The 15,842-nt window shown below is 39.8% G+C and overlaps 1 protein-coding gene across 1 annotated transcript; it reads left to right on the plus strand.

Moving 5' to 3' along the window:
• Positions 1-240: 240 nt before the first annotated feature.
• LOC134798533 (uncharacterized) lies at positions 241-15,375 on the plus strand. The gene is made up of 6 exons (XM_063770918.1): positions 241-715; positions 12,019-12,325; positions 13,129-13,225; positions 13,912-14,022; positions 14,395-14,556; positions 15,310-15,375. Exons 1-6 carry the CDS (start codon positions 262-264, stop codon positions 15,373-15,375), a joined length of 1,197 nt encoding a protein of 398 aa, XP_063626988.1. The 5' UTR covers positions 241-261.
• Positions 15,376-15,842: the final 467 nt, after the last annotated feature.

Consider the following 15,842-nt stretch of genomic DNA (forward strand, 5'->3'; position numbering starts at 1 on the left):
ACACAGACCGAATTCCACGCGGGCGGAGCCGCAGGCACAGCTAGTATATTGTATATAATGACTTATATCTATGCCTTAAGGATCTCTGGAAGAAAAACCAATATCACCATTGAATTTACTTAAGTAGTACTAAGTATCCTATTATTATACAACTTCATAATCTCTCAAAATTAAGCCAATTTACACCTACAGCTGTTGGTTTACTTATTCTTTCTTCATTGAAGCTTTCTCTTGTGCCGTGGAAGAATCTGACCAATAAAAATGAAAAACTATTTCATTTTGAAAACCTTATGCAGAAAAATTTACTTAGTAGGAGCGGGTGATTTTTGGTATGAGGAGGGCGAAATAAGTAAAGGCAAAAGTTTGCGATACCAACTTCTATGCTTTATATTATTTTCTATTTATATTTCTATGACTGGACTGGAAATTATTGGGGTGTTCTTTGGCGACATGCCTAATGATGAAAGAAGCGATTGTAGAACGTTTGCTGTGACCCATACTATAGTTCTGGTTAAGATGTTTTCAGTCATCCTGAATAGGAAACGCGTCAAGGAATTGAACAGAAAATTAGTAGAGATTTGCAAAGACCATGAAGACAAACATCGACTGGCTGAGAATTATAGAATTATGAAAATTAACGTGAGAGCATACGCGGTGTCTGTTTATGGTACATTTGTTTTCTTTATTTATGAAGGCATTCGGAAGATGATGACAGGTAAACAGTTTAATTTAAGTAAAGGTACTAGGCCGCCTTAAGAAAAAAAAAACCATAACGGACACAAAGTAAGTTTCGAGAAAAAGCCAAAAAACTTTGCACTCCTGTTCAAATAGGTTAAATTCAAAGTACAAAGTTAAACTTTTGTTAATGAACAAAGTAATTGTGTAGATTTTTTATGCGTTGTAAATTATTCGATTATCTTTTTATTTAAATAAGTTATTTAGAAAAAAATGTTACTGCCTCGTGATATAAATAAAATAAAAATATCTTTACTAACATTAAATTACATAAGTGTGTACTTATGGTTTTTGTGTTACTTTTGCACTACGATGTCTAAGAAATAGAAACACAAGTACACAGTTGTGCTTATGTTACTGACCGATCTCGAAGCTGAAAAAGCACAATTGCGTACTTTATGTTTTTTTTTTGCTTAGTTAACGTTATCAATTATGATTTATCTCGTTAAAGGAGTTCATAAAAATACGATGAAGATTCAGAATTATTTATTAAAAGAAAACAAATGAGATATTTTTAGAGATATTTGATTAATAATGTAATATAAAACTAAAAAATTGCACAATTAGATTGCACTACCTAAGTACAAATGCTATTAGAGACCTTTAAAATGTCAAATGTAATACAAAACTGAAATGAGGTACAAGTAGATTGTACTAAGTACTAGTCCTTAATTTATTGAGATGCTGCTGATGTTTGTGGCTAGACATTATTTTCTTGAATGTCAGATCTGGCTATAAGAAGCAACCGTCTGCTCCTGGACGACTGCCGCATCGTTAGTAATCTGATAACGAAAACAAAAAAAAAACGCACCCACAGCCAAGAAGCAAGCACAAACAGCCTTTGAGTTCTAGAATAAAATATGGTTAGAATTAGAATGTTAGATACAGCTCAAACACTCAGCGAATTATCAATTTTATTTCACTAACTAATTATCAATTTTATTATTTATTTCATTTGAAGTGTGTAAAATACCCGAGAACTATAGCAACTGTATTATAAAGAGTACCATCGTTGACTTCATCTCATCGTATAATATGAAGCAGTACAATGGTGTCACCAACTCAAAGGACAAAATTCGGGATCTTCTCTTATGCGACTCTGACATTGTTGAGGTCACCAAAAGCACCACTCCAATCAAGAATGTAGATAGTTACCATCCCCCTTGAGATTTCATTATAGATTTGCCGTATCATGAATATTTTAAAACGGAACCTCAATACAGACGTAACTTTTTTAACGGGGATTATGATTTGATACTAGGGGCCCTGGATGACATGGGGTTGTCCATAAATTACGTCATCGATTTTTAAAAAATCCCCTACCCTACCCTATAATCATCCAAAAATCATGCTTTAAATGACCCCATTTCCTCCTACTTCATGCTACCGTCATCCGATGTCCAGACCCCCCCCCCCCCCTAATTTGAAATGACGTAATTTATGAATAGCCCCCATCATGTGGGATGATGAATTAAAAACTTGTCATAATGCTAATGAGGCTGTCGACAAGTTTTATAGAGTATTGCATCATGTTATCTGTGAAAACATCCCCTTGAGAAGGTGTAACAATAACTCCTATCCTGTCTGGTACAACGCCAACTTAAAGCACATGCTAAAACGGAAATACAAATACCATGTTTAATACAAGAAATACAAGAACCCGTTGGACAAACTTGAATTCGAATACTTGCGAAGCAGCTGTGACAAATTAATAAATTAATGCTACAAAAGCTACATAAGCGAGATAGAAAAAAAAATAAACAAAAATCCGAAAATGTTCGGGACACATATAAGCAAAATGCGTTGTAATAGTTCCGCGTACCCACCTGTTATGGAGCTCAATGACACAAAAGCAGATAATCGCAGAGATATTTGTAACTTATTTGCTAGTCATTTTTCATCAGTATATGAAAAACACGGAAACGATCCAAATAGAAAAATACTAATTACCGGTAGTGAAATGGCAGACATAATACTCTCGCAGGATGAAGTTGAAGGCCGTTTAAAAAAAACTCGATATATCAAAAGGTACCGGTCCCGATAATATACCGCCTTTATTTCTTAAAAATTGCGCTAAGCCACTTTCTGAGCCCCTCACCATCTTGTACAACTGGTCTCTCAGAACAGGAGTATTTCCGGATAAATGGAAAGAAGGTCGAATAGTCCCTATATTCAAAAACGGGAAACGTAATTTAGTCTGTAACTACTGACCTATCTCTATCCTATCCACAGTTGCCAAGGTTTTCGAACAGGTAGTGTACCCATATATCTTTAGCCATGTGCAAAATTATATATCACCATTGCAACACGGGTTTATGCCAAAGAGGTCAACTAACACAAACCTATGCAATTTTATCGAGGACCTTACTCAAGCGGTTGACAAGGGATACCAAGTCGATGCAGTGTATACGGATTTTTCGAAGGCATTCGACAAGGTTAATCACCATATACTTTTAGATAAGCTGCATCAATTTGGGATATGTCAATCATTGTATAACTGGTGTCGGTCTTACCTGGAGAATAGGCCATCGACTGTGGTTATTGAGGGCGCGCAGTCTCGTGAGTTCGTAGCGTTTTCTGGAGTACCTCAAGGATCGAACTTGGGCCCTCTGTTCTTCAACATTTTCATCAACGATGTAACATCCATATTTAAATTTTCTAATGTGTACTTGTTTGCCGACGATTTAAAACTCACGAGAATCATTAGAGACCCCGCTGACGCTGAAAAATTGCAGGGCGATGTAACGTCCTTAGTGGAGTGGTGTGCTATCAATAGAATGCATTTAAATCCCACGAAATGTTACCATATTAAATTCCATAGGAAGCGGAACGAGTTGCAAACAAAATACAAAATCATGAACCAACATGTGCAAGAGGTGACTGAGATCAGGGATCTCGGCGTTACACTGGACAGCAAACTGCGATTTCATAAACATATAAACACCATGATTGACGCTGCATTCAGGGCGCTGGGCTTTGTGCTCAGAGCTGGGAAAGAATTTAAGAAAAACTCGACTCTGATAAAGCTATTTAACTCATTCGTCAGAAGTAAGCTTGAATATGGTAGTATTATCTGGACGCCTACGTACAAAATCCATGTCAACAGAATTGAACGCGTGCAGAAACGATTTACCAAACACCTGGCTTACCGAAATAGAATACCGAAACTAACGTCGTATAAAGAAAGACTTAGGCGCTTCCATATAAAATCACTAGAATGTAGGAGAGAAATGCTGGACATGACGTTCCTATACAAAATAATCAACAGCCAAGTAGACTGTCCCAGCCTACTGAGTATGCTCGCGCTTAAAGTACCAACCCGCACTCCACGCTACCCCTGCCCTCTATTTAGTATGCGTTTCTGTCGCACTAAACTTGGTTCCCACTCACCGGTGCCCCGCATGTCGCGTTTGTATAATACAATTAGCAAGCACAATGCCCAGCTGGATATATACTATGACAGCTTAAATAGTTTTAAAAAGAAGCTTACTTCGATTCCCGATTGAAGTGCCTCTTGACATTCCACTTTGTAGATTTTAGGTTTATTTATTGTTTAGTTTTTATCTAGTTATTAGACTTATTAGGCATCATTGTAATTCTTCTTACCTTATTAAAATGTTTAGAGTAATATGCATGCTGTGTTCGCCTGTAATTGGTGGCGCAATCACAATTGAATAGTACGCAAGTGTGTTAGTGCATAAGTTGTTGTTGCCACTGTTGGTGAACCTTAATAATAAAATAAAATAAAGGGATGAATGAATAAGGCGTAGGGATGTGACGACCCCATCGCCCGCTGGTTTTACCAGTGCAATCAGTCAACGCAGGGCAGCTTGTGGCGAGCTGTTGGGGATTAGCGACCTCACGTATCCGAGTGCTTCTGGGGAGTTCTGTTACCCGCAAGGAGGGTGGGTGGGACAGGATTCTCTGCCTCTGGCTTGCCTTAGCCGGCCGGCCAGAGTGGAGTCGTTAGAGCTATAAGCTCCAGGGGTGGAAGTGAAATATGCATAAGACGCGAGTTGGCACAGTGGCTGTTAACAGCCACTGGGTAGAAAGCGGCGCACACCTCTCGACACCCCTGAGCCGCTCACACCGGTGTTGCCCTTGAGCCATCCTAGATGTCGCTTTTTGTGGGGGCCCATCTTGTGAGGGCGAGTCACCGTCTGCCGGAAATAAAATTGCATACCGTTTTATTAGGCAGGCGTCCGGTTTTTTACCCCATAGCTCAGTTCTTAGTCCATCGCTTTCACCCAATAACCTAGTTCATTTTAGATTCCATCAACTCTCAATAGTCCTTACATCCTGGCGGGTGCTGCCTCTGCGTGCGTCCCATGACACGGGCAAGGGCAGCCTCCGCTCGGTGTACCCCTTACCCCCCATTTCATTCAAGTGTCAAAAGGGCCTCTACGTGTTGGCTTCGGCTCCGCGCACGCCTTCCAAAGGTCCGGAACACCATTATTCCGTGATGGGAAAGACATACAAAAAATAAAATAAAATAAAATTATAACAAAACTTGCAATCATAAAAATAACAACAAAGCGATACTCATGAAACAAACATAATGAAAAAAAAGTAGTTGGGAAATGCCTGTTTCATGAACAAGCATGACTTTGGGCGGTGTATCCCGTACTAATATTAAGCCATGTGCCAATGTAAAACTGTACGTGTTATTTTCCAACATACATAAAGCTTGGTGGTGCATGCCGGAGTGATCACACATAGGACCGAAACTTAAAGCCACGTTATTTTAAACAATTGTACCTTAAATTCGTGGTTAGGGTTATAATATGTTTTAGGTAGGTATTCAACAGCAGTCTCAATAGACAAGTTACTTAACACCAATATAAATAAATCATCATCATCAGGCTATAGTAGTCCACTGCTGGACATAGCCCTCCCCTAAAGAGCGCCATAGCGCCCTGTCCTCAGCTTGCCGCATCCAGCATCTGCCTGCAGTCTTTCGCAGATCGTCAAATCGTCATCCCACCTGGTCGGAGGGCGTCCTACACTACGTTTGCCGAGTCGCGGTCTCCACTCAAGAACACGTTTACCCCAGCGATTGTCGGTTCTTCGTGCGATATGGCCAGCCCACTGCCACTTCAGCTTGCTAATTCTTTGAGCTATGTCGATAACTTTGCACGGTGGTTCGGCTTGTATGGAGAAAGTGTCAAAATTCGATTTCTCCAAAAGTATCAAAGATACGTTCAAAATAAAAATACCTTCATGTTTGTTGTTTTAAGGTCTAATAAAAAAACAGTAATAAGAAGTTTTACTTTGTATATAATATCATTAAAAAAAATCAAACTGGTAACAAAAAAAAATACAAATTACATACAATTTTAAAGACTTATAAAAATACAATTAAAAATATATTACAACGTATTCTTCAATAATATAATAAAACCAATACTTAATGTTATTAAAATGTAAAAAATATATATTTAAAACCAAAACTTACATATTTACAGAGATACCAATATCGTACAAATTGTGCAACACAAAATATTTCACGTCACCTCTCAGCCACCTTAAAAAAACTAATTTAGACTAACTAAAACTTCAAAATAATCTAAAATATTATTTAAACATCTAATAAACTAAGTACATATTGTGACAATGATTGTTTTTTCTTCTTAGGTGGTTTCCCAAGGCCAGTAATCATAGGGTCCGATAAGAGACTATTTAAGAGATTCGTATTCGTCTTGGTGCGTGACATCTTCTGAGTATTGTTAAGCCTGAACTACTTAATATTTTTATTTGTGTACTCTGTAGCTTCTTCTGAAAGCTATACTATTGGTAACATCACTGTAGCTACATGAATGATTACTTTATGAACAGAAGCTGGCATATAGTACCATTCATATTCTTCTGTAAGTTGCCGGGTCATTTCTAACGCATAATCATTATATTTCTAAGATTTTATTGTGTACCCAGAATTAATACACTTTAAAATTGTACCAAATCTATCAATAAGCTCTTTTTAATACCTTTTTAACTTATTATCTAACACTAAAACACTTTCTGTTGACGAGGTCGTACCTATATGTAAGTCTACGGCTTCTACACTATCTAACCACTCGTTATATTAAGCAATAACTGTATCCCTATTTCTAGTTTCTTTCTTCCAAAATGTTGATAAACTTCTTCTTAAACTATTAAGGTGATTATGTTGCAGACTGCTAACATTAATGTTTTCAGCTTTCTCTGGTAGCTTTTGCACAAGTATTTGGTGCATATTATGAGCCCTGTCAATATATGAACCATCATGTGCATCCTCAAAAACGTGCAATGAAAAAAGGGACCTAAAAATAAACAAGAATCGCTTGAAAGTGTAACTCAAGATTGGTAAAAACACAACTAAATTTCGTAGCGGGTGCTACGAAATTCGTAGAGGGCTTATAGCCTTCAGTAGAGTACGTATGAGCAAACAAAATACAATGATCCCTTAACTACGCTTTATGGGCAATACGACGTATATAGTGTCATTGGCGCCATCTGGCGACACAATTTTGAAAGCTACCGTGAATACTCTTAGTATGAAATAACTTGGTAACATTAAGAGACCACGTAGACCCCAAGCTAATCGATCTTATTAAATAAATAACATGCTATTAATAAAAATAAAAAATAATACATACCTTTGTTTACAACTTCCATAATGATGTAATTGATAAAAATTAAAGAATTTCGAAATATGTGCCGTAAACAAACTTTCACTTGACCGTGTCACTGCTAACGCTAATTACGCGTGGTCGATGTGCTCACTTCGAGGGTCCGAAAATTAATGATTTTGTTAAATAATTTAGAAACTATAATATATTATAGTCTCAGGTGGTATGGCTATTAGTTAATAATTTGCCATAGTAAATCTTTACCCAAGTCACTATGGTTTTTCTAGACTTATGGCCTACTACGGAACCACCGTGCTTTGGTTCTCTGTCGGATGTATTCGTTACGAATCCTATCCTTCAGAGAAACTCCGAGCATAGCTCTCTCCATAGCTCGCTGAGCGACTTTGAACTGGTGGACCAACCCTATCGTGAGTGTCCATGTCTCGGCTCCGTAGGTCATGACGGGTAGGACGCACTGATTGAAAACTTTTGTTTTCAAACATTGCGGTATGGATGACGAGAAGACTCGGCGTTGTTTCCCAAACGCTGCCCAGCCCAGCTGGATCCTCCTCTTGGCCTCCTTCTCGAAATTGTTCTTACCTAACTGCAGAAGCTGCCCGAGGTAAGTGTATTCGGAAACGATTTCAAGAAGGTGACCATTTACGACTATCGGTATTGGATCAATGTGGCCATTGATCATGACTTTGGTTTTATCCAAATTCATGCCAAGACTGATGCGTCGCGAGGCTGCAGCTAGGCCGTCCAGCATCCGGTTCAGCTCCCCTAGCGACTCCGCCATAATCATAATCATAATTGTAAATGTAGTCGCCGTTTATGTTAATGCCCTTACCTTTCCAGTCCAGCGTCTTAAACATATCTTCCAACGCGCTTATGAACAGTTTCGGGGATATAACATCCCGGTCTCACTCCTCTGCGCAATTGGATGTTTAGACTGCTGACCCTGTACTTGGACACTCATGGTGGCGGCTTCGTAAAGACATCTCAACACCTCGATATAACGATAGTCTATTTGGCATCGCTGTAAGGATTCCAGAACAGCCCAGGTCTCGACAGAGTCAAAGGCCTTCTCATAGTCCACAAAGGCTAGAGACAGGGGCTGATTATATTCTTCGGACTTCTGTATAATCTGCCTCACTGTGTGAATGTGGTCTATGGTGCCATATCCTCCGCGAAACCCTGCCTGCTCTGGCGGCTGGAACTCGTTGAGTCTCCTAGCGAGACGGTTCGTGACCACTCGTGAGAACAGCTTATAGACGTGGCTCAGGAGCGAGATGGGTCTGTAATTTTTAAGGAGGGTTTTGTCCCCCTTCTTAAAAAAGAGCACCACCAAACTCCCGCTCCACGCCTTTGGAGTTCTCCCACTGTGAAGGACGGCGTTGAAGAGGTTCTGTAATTCCTGTATAACAGGGGCTCCTCCAGCTTTCAAAAGCTCTGATGTTATTCCGTCCTCACCGGGGGCTTTTCCATTTTTAAGCTGCTTCAGAGCTAATACGATCTCGTCTTGGCTGATGTCTGGCAGTTCGTCGGTGTAGTGGCGTGTCAGGGTGGCTCTGGAATCGTGGTCGTCTCGTCGGGAATGTGGGGCATGTGCAGCGTATAATCGGCCATAGAAATCCTCAATCTCGGCGGAGATCTCCGGCTTCGACAATACGGTCCTCCCGTCGCGCGTTTTAAGCTTCGTCAGATGGCTCCTGCCAAGCTGCTGAGTGAATACTTTGGACCCTCGGTTTCGCTCTATCGCCTCTTCAATGAGGCGTGTGTTGGAGCTCCGAAGGTCGCGCCGTACCATCTTCGCTATTCGCTTGTTCAGGTCTGACCTCTCCGACGAAGTCGCTTGGGTAGTTTCCCGTCTTTTGTCATCAATCCGAGGGTCTCAGCCGAGAGTTTGGATTTCTGGCCAGTCCGCTGCGTTCCGCAGAATTTGACGCCCTCATCCCTCAGAGTTTCGACCAGATTATGTAGGGTCTCGTCAGCGTCATCGGTGGGTTCCAAGGCAACAAATCTATCCCTGAGAAGCTGCTGGAACTTCTCAGTACCCGCCATGATTTGGATTGGGTTAGGGCGAAGCGTGGACTTCATCAGACGGTTTCTTTCAAGCTTCAAGTTGATATTCAGAGAGCCTCGGAGGAGTCGGTGATCAGATCCGGTATTGAACCTGTTGATCACTGAGACATCTCTGAATATGTGCCTGCTATCCGTTATGATGAAGTCGATCTCATTTTTAGTCACAGTGTCGGGGCTTTGCCATGTCCACTTCCTTTGAGGCTGTTTCTTAAAGAAGGATCGACGAGTTCATTAAGAACAGTCCCTCTTTCTCAAGGAAGTTGACAAGCATTTGCCCCCTGTGATTCCTAACTCCGTAACCGTGCGGGCCTATCCGGGATTCGTTGCCAGTCTGGGTTCTCACCTTGCCGTTAAAGTCCCCCATAACAACATTGAAGTGGGCCTTAGTGGTGTTGTGCAAGGCTTTGGATATGTCTTCGTACATATCCTCCACTTCATCATCCGAGTGTGCCGAGGTCGGTGCGTAAACCTGAATTACCTTCATGCTGTAGCGCTTGGACAGCCGAAGGATCAGGTACGCTACCCTGGTCGACACACTGGAGATTTCTTCAACGTTGTTAGAGAGGGCCTTATTGACGAGGAAACCTACACCACCCTGGGATGTTTTATCACCCTCGCGAAAGTAGAGAAGATGGCCCGAGTCTAGGGTTACGGTGTCCTCCCCCTCTCTACGGACATCACATAACCCTAGAACATGCCATTTAATGTTCTCTAACTCCACTTCCAACTGCGCTAGATGGTGGGCAAGCCTCAGAGTGCGTCCGTTAAACGTAGCCAGGGTCAAATTTTGTAATGAATGGCAGCCTAATGTAGCCCGGGGATTCTTAGCACCCCTTGCCCCGCCGTTACCGTGGCCGCTGCCATGGCCAGAAATAGCGAGGCGGCCGGGAACTGGGGGCCATTTTCGTTTGGCGTGTCTTTTCATTTGGGGGTAATGCCCGTAATCCCCACGCTGGGCATGCGGGTTGGGGATCGCAGTTCAGTAATTGTTCTGCAGAGGGCGTTGCTGCCCACCCCCCGGTTATATTTCCCTTAGTCGCCTTTTACGACACCCACGGGAAGAATTGGGTTGGTGCTATTCTATAGGCCGGCACCACACGGCAAAATATAAATAAATAGATAATGTTAATTCCAGATACGCATAGGTACACATTTGAATACGCGCGCCAAGCCTTAACGTAGGTAGCTACTAAAATGACCGCGGCAAATATACCTAAAGTTATTCAAAAATATAGGCAAAATCTGGAATACGCGACAAGATGAGAAACGTAACATGGATATAAGTATACTTACGAATAATTTTTGACACTTACTACAATCACGTATACACATTAACACTTCTAATATTTTTTGAAGTAGGCACAGGAGTAATTAATACGTGCGTCGTACGCGCAACCTCTTCCGAAGGGAAGTAACCAGGAGTGAACCGGCCGAAATCTGTCCTTATAGGGGACCGGAGGCGGAGGGGGACTACCTACTAGCCTGATAAAGCATAACTGACCACAACGTTTAATAAATAAAGCACAAGTTTACTTTTTTGAAACCGACACTAAGCAGAACAAACATAAGGAAGAGTCATACGAGATAGAAAAAACATAACGTGCAACTTATGTTTTTTCAGATTCCGAGAGTTATGACTAATAATTATTTTATACTAACAAGAATGAACACTTCTGTCAACTTATGGGTTTTTTACATAGAAATTTTATAGAAAACCAATATTATGGTTTTTCTTCTTGTGAAATAATTGTTGGGCTCAAATTCAAGACAAAGGAAAAAAACACAAGTCGTCAATTTAGTAGATAGATAGATAACCATTTATTAGCTTGCCACAATACACACATTGATAGAAAAAACAGAAACAATAACAATATTAAACTAAAATTAAAATCAGGAACAAGATGTATCAATAGGTAAATGTGCTGTGTGCGTTGCAGCAAAAGGGTTCTGGCCCAGTAATACGCTCCACTCTTTCGGGTGAAGCACTGATGATAGTACTTTTCTGTCTATGAATATATACTTATGCTTTTTCTTTCTCAAAAAGGCAATAACTTTACCAAAATGGCGTGTAGTTATGCTTGTCTAAATCGTGACCTGTTAGAGATAAAGAAATAACTGCTAGATAGAAAAATCTCATTTTTCTTCCTGATTTCTAGGGTGTCAATAACTCAACTTCGCAAAAATTGTCATTTATGGTTCTTTTTCTTTAGGCGGCAGTACTAAACTTGCTGAACTTAGTTTGAATAACCAGCGCTAACCGTAGTTTAGTAGTACTGGTACGAGCTAGATATATAGGTGTACGAGTACAGGTGTGTCTGGAAAAATGTGTCTCGCGGACAAATCTGTCAACATAACAGAAACTAGGCACATAATATGTCTCTGCGAACAGATCACCCGCGCACAGATGTGCTTGATTCCCGCCAGACGGCCCGGATGGACACCTTTGTACGTATATCCATAGTTATGACCTAAGCAAAACTATTTTTGTATTTTGCTGGCTTTATGATGATCTTTCTGATAGCAGTACGTTTGGTCAATTTGGAGGTATTATGGGACCAAGTAGGTATCTACTGATAATGTGTTTTTCCAGGATCCCACTTCATAACAATTGTGACATATTGGCCATTTTACGAAGATAATTCCGCCATTGCTATTACATTCAGATTCTTTACAACAGGAGTGTTGGGCGTTATGATGGCCCCCATGATATGCATTGACTCCTTCGCTATGGTAACTCTGATCATGTACAAGTATAAATTTATCACGTTGAGATATTATTTGGAAGGTTTAAGGGAACAGTTTGACAGAAATAATTATGCTGGAAATGAGGAATATGCTACAGATCAACTGCACTCTGGATTGATTGAAGGAATCAAGATGCATAGTAATCTTATAAGGTACTTATTAATTTGCTTATTTATTTATCTTTAAAATAGGAAGCTCGTGACTTACGTACCTATGACAAAAACCAAAAACATTTACCAGTTGCTTTTCGGTGAAGGAATCTTCCTAATCGCGATATCACAGGTTTCCGAGAAGAAATTTGATAGGTGTGTGACGAGCGTTTTCACTTTTTCACATTGTCTGATCCGATATCGGATGTATGTAGGATCTTACATTACATCCACAATGTCGCTCTCGGGCCGCTGTGTATACCAGGTATACCTACTTGCAACGTCAGCGCGCCCCACGCCTGCTTCAGGGGCACACTACAGTAAACATTCTAAGCAAAACTCACTAAGTACTATCAAAAAATTAAAGTAACAATGCACTTTATTACACTTGTAACACGGTTTATTGTCCAATAATTTCAATGATGTTAGTTAGTGACTTTTGCTTGTCACCCGACGATATACACACAAAAAAAAATCGGTCCGACGGGGAGGTCCGACATGGCTGAAATTATTAGAAATGCTAATCCGATATCGGATGTCGGAATCCCCTAAGAGAAAGGCCCAATCCAATATCGGATCGGACAATGTGAAAACGCTCCTATTCGTAACAAATTATAGCCCAAACTATAGATAGATAGATCTTTATTTGGTATTAATCATACACCATATATCAGATATATATTGTTCAAAGACAGAATACTTGTGCCCAGTAATGGGGCGCATTTACTACTTAGGTTTATAAACAAAGTTTTTTTGGTTAACCGTAGTTGTCTATAATAATATTATATGTGTAATTATATGGTAAGGTTATCAAAAGACATCGACCGGTGCGTCGGCACGGTTCTGGCGCTCCAAGTGTGCATGAGCTCGGGTTCCGCCGTGTCATTGCTACTGCAGTTGGCCGTAAGTTTATATTACCGAGGCGGTTGGTAAGAACATAATTGAAGGGATGTTTACAAAAACAACATAACTGCTTAGAGCGGTTGACACTTTTTTAAGAACATTGTTAATCGTTCCAGGTGTCAACCAATGTGGTCAGTTATGTTGTTTTTGTAAACATCCCTTCAATTAATTGGTAAATCTATAGATATTTACCTCCAATTCTATAAGAAATTCCGGTAAATATGTGCACCGAAAATCGATAAAATAACCAACATGAAATTGCCAGTGTTTGACATCTAATTGACAGTCCGTTTGTCAATCTCTATTGTATGCCGTTATTGAAGTGCGAAGCATTAAACAGTGTCAAGCACTGGGACATTTATATACATGAGTAAGGCATTCTTGTAGTAATATAGTACAGTAGTTTATGACGGAATTTACCTACTAGCGCAATTGCGATTTCAGGGAACCAGCTCAGTTATGGGCTTAAATAAATATGCACGCTTAAGCTAAATTGCATGCGCTTAGTGACGTGCCGCTGGGAATATCTCTTTGGGAATTTTTAATTTGGGAATTTTCCCATTAGATAAACTAGAAGGAATATATGATATTCTCAGTAATGATCTCTAAGGTGTAACACGCACCAGTTTGTAATCGTGTTCACGATAAATCATTTATTGAAACGATGTATAATTGCTTTTTTTCAGCTTTCAAAGGACATAACTGTGGGCGCCCAATTGAAAATAATATTGTTTGTGGTAACATTATACTTTCTACTCGCTCTTTTCCTTTGCAATGCTGGGGAAATAACCTATCAGGTAAGTCTTAATCTGTATTTTCAATTACAAATGCTTGCTATCGGGGAAAAATTGCCTAATTTTTTTTTAAACGTATTAATTTTTTTGAATGAAATTGGAATGTTTATTTGATAAGTATTTTAATTTCATGCATTAAAGTTACATTGGGATTTAAATTGCACAAGCATCGCCGCACATTAATACTAAATCAAACCACGATTTCTGCAACAAGCTTCGTCAAAACATCTATAAATTAACGCCCATCCCCAAGCACCAAGCCCGGTCCGAAAGTTCTCATTATGCTGGCAGCATTCCCACGCTGTATGGCGATGGAAACTTGTTGGACCAGCCAACACACAGAGAGGGGAAGTCAAATAATTCAAATGTTCGAAGGCATCTCTTCTGTCCGACTCGATCTTCTACTGCGGCTGGCACGCTAGCTCCATGCGACGCGACATACGCCGACTCGTGTTGTTTTCGTGCGCGGCGGCGCAGCGACCAATCATCATGAAGGCCTTTAATATGCTACAGCTCACTTATGGAACATTTATTCAGGTTAGTTCTTTAGCTAAATTAGTTCTAGAGACTGGAATTATAACTTTCAGTCAATCAATTAAGGTTCAAATTTGACGGCCTCTCGAGGAGTGACATAATTATTACGATGCGACGCGACCGTGCCGTTTTCATCATCAGCGATCAATCGTCTTGTCTTGAAGACCCTTCTGCCGTAAACCTTGCACAATTTTACAAACTTTTGTATGACTGACGTTTATCTGACATGGCTATTTGTACGTTAAGTACAAATCATGTACAAATAGACATACATTTGTCGTGCCCCTCCAAAAAACGGCAGACTGTTTTGTACAGAAAATGACAGCCAAGGCGTTTCCAGTTACTAAATGCTCTAACGCTGCAGCTCATCTACGGCATTTTTATAATTTTTATACAGGTCAGCTGGTGTGTTTGGAGCAAAAACTTGAAATTAATCAATGACCCTCAATAAATAATATGAGACATTTGATTGTCCTACTACATAATATAAGTATAACAGCCGTACCGTGTCAGCTGTAAAAAACTCATTGTTACCCAGGATGTAACTCACTGTATTCTCGGGTAAATAATTAAAATTTTATATTTATATTAAAGGAAAAAATGGAAAAATTTACGCATCCGGCAGGACTTGAACCCGTAACGTCCAAATCAAATTTGAAAGAATTCAAATTCAAACTGGTTTTCGAATGGCTGTAATGCGTGGTAATACAAATGTGTAGGTATCTTAGGTATCTAATGTATTTTTTTACATTACAGGTGGTAAGAGGCACGTATTCGGTGTTCGCCCTAATTTACGCGCAAAACGATTCAACGACCGAATAAATTTAGATTTAGATTTAGATTTCTTTATTTCAAGATGAAAATTACCCTATAAATTTGCTACATTCGTCAAAATTATGTTTATCTTCTCATCATGATTGTCAAAAATTACATTATAAATTAAAAATAATAAGATTAATTTTGTCTCCCAATAAGGATCGTCATGTACAAAGAAAAACATGTCAAACAATTGAATATAAACCAAATTAACATTAAAGTCGATGTCAACGTAAATAATTTGTGTTCACGCCTAAACAACACTCATTGTAATTAAAAATGTAAATAAGGAACGACGAACGAAAGTCATTCACCGTTCACCAGTCTAGTCACTGATTGGAAACGGGCCCTGTTCGATTTGGAGCCTCGTCGCGAGTGCACGCGCGCCCGTGGCGCGCCGGTGATGGCTGGTCGGTTATTTATTTATTTATTTATTTATTTACATAAGGAGATCCAACAGCTAACTAAATGAC

The sequence above is a fragment of the Cydia splendana genome, chromosome 17, assembly GCF_910591565.1.
Source record: "Cydia splendana chromosome 17, ilCydSple1.2, whole genome shotgun sequence".
Classification (NCBI taxonomy): Eukaryota; Metazoa; Arthropoda; class Insecta; order Lepidoptera; family Tortricidae; genus Cydia; species Cydia splendana.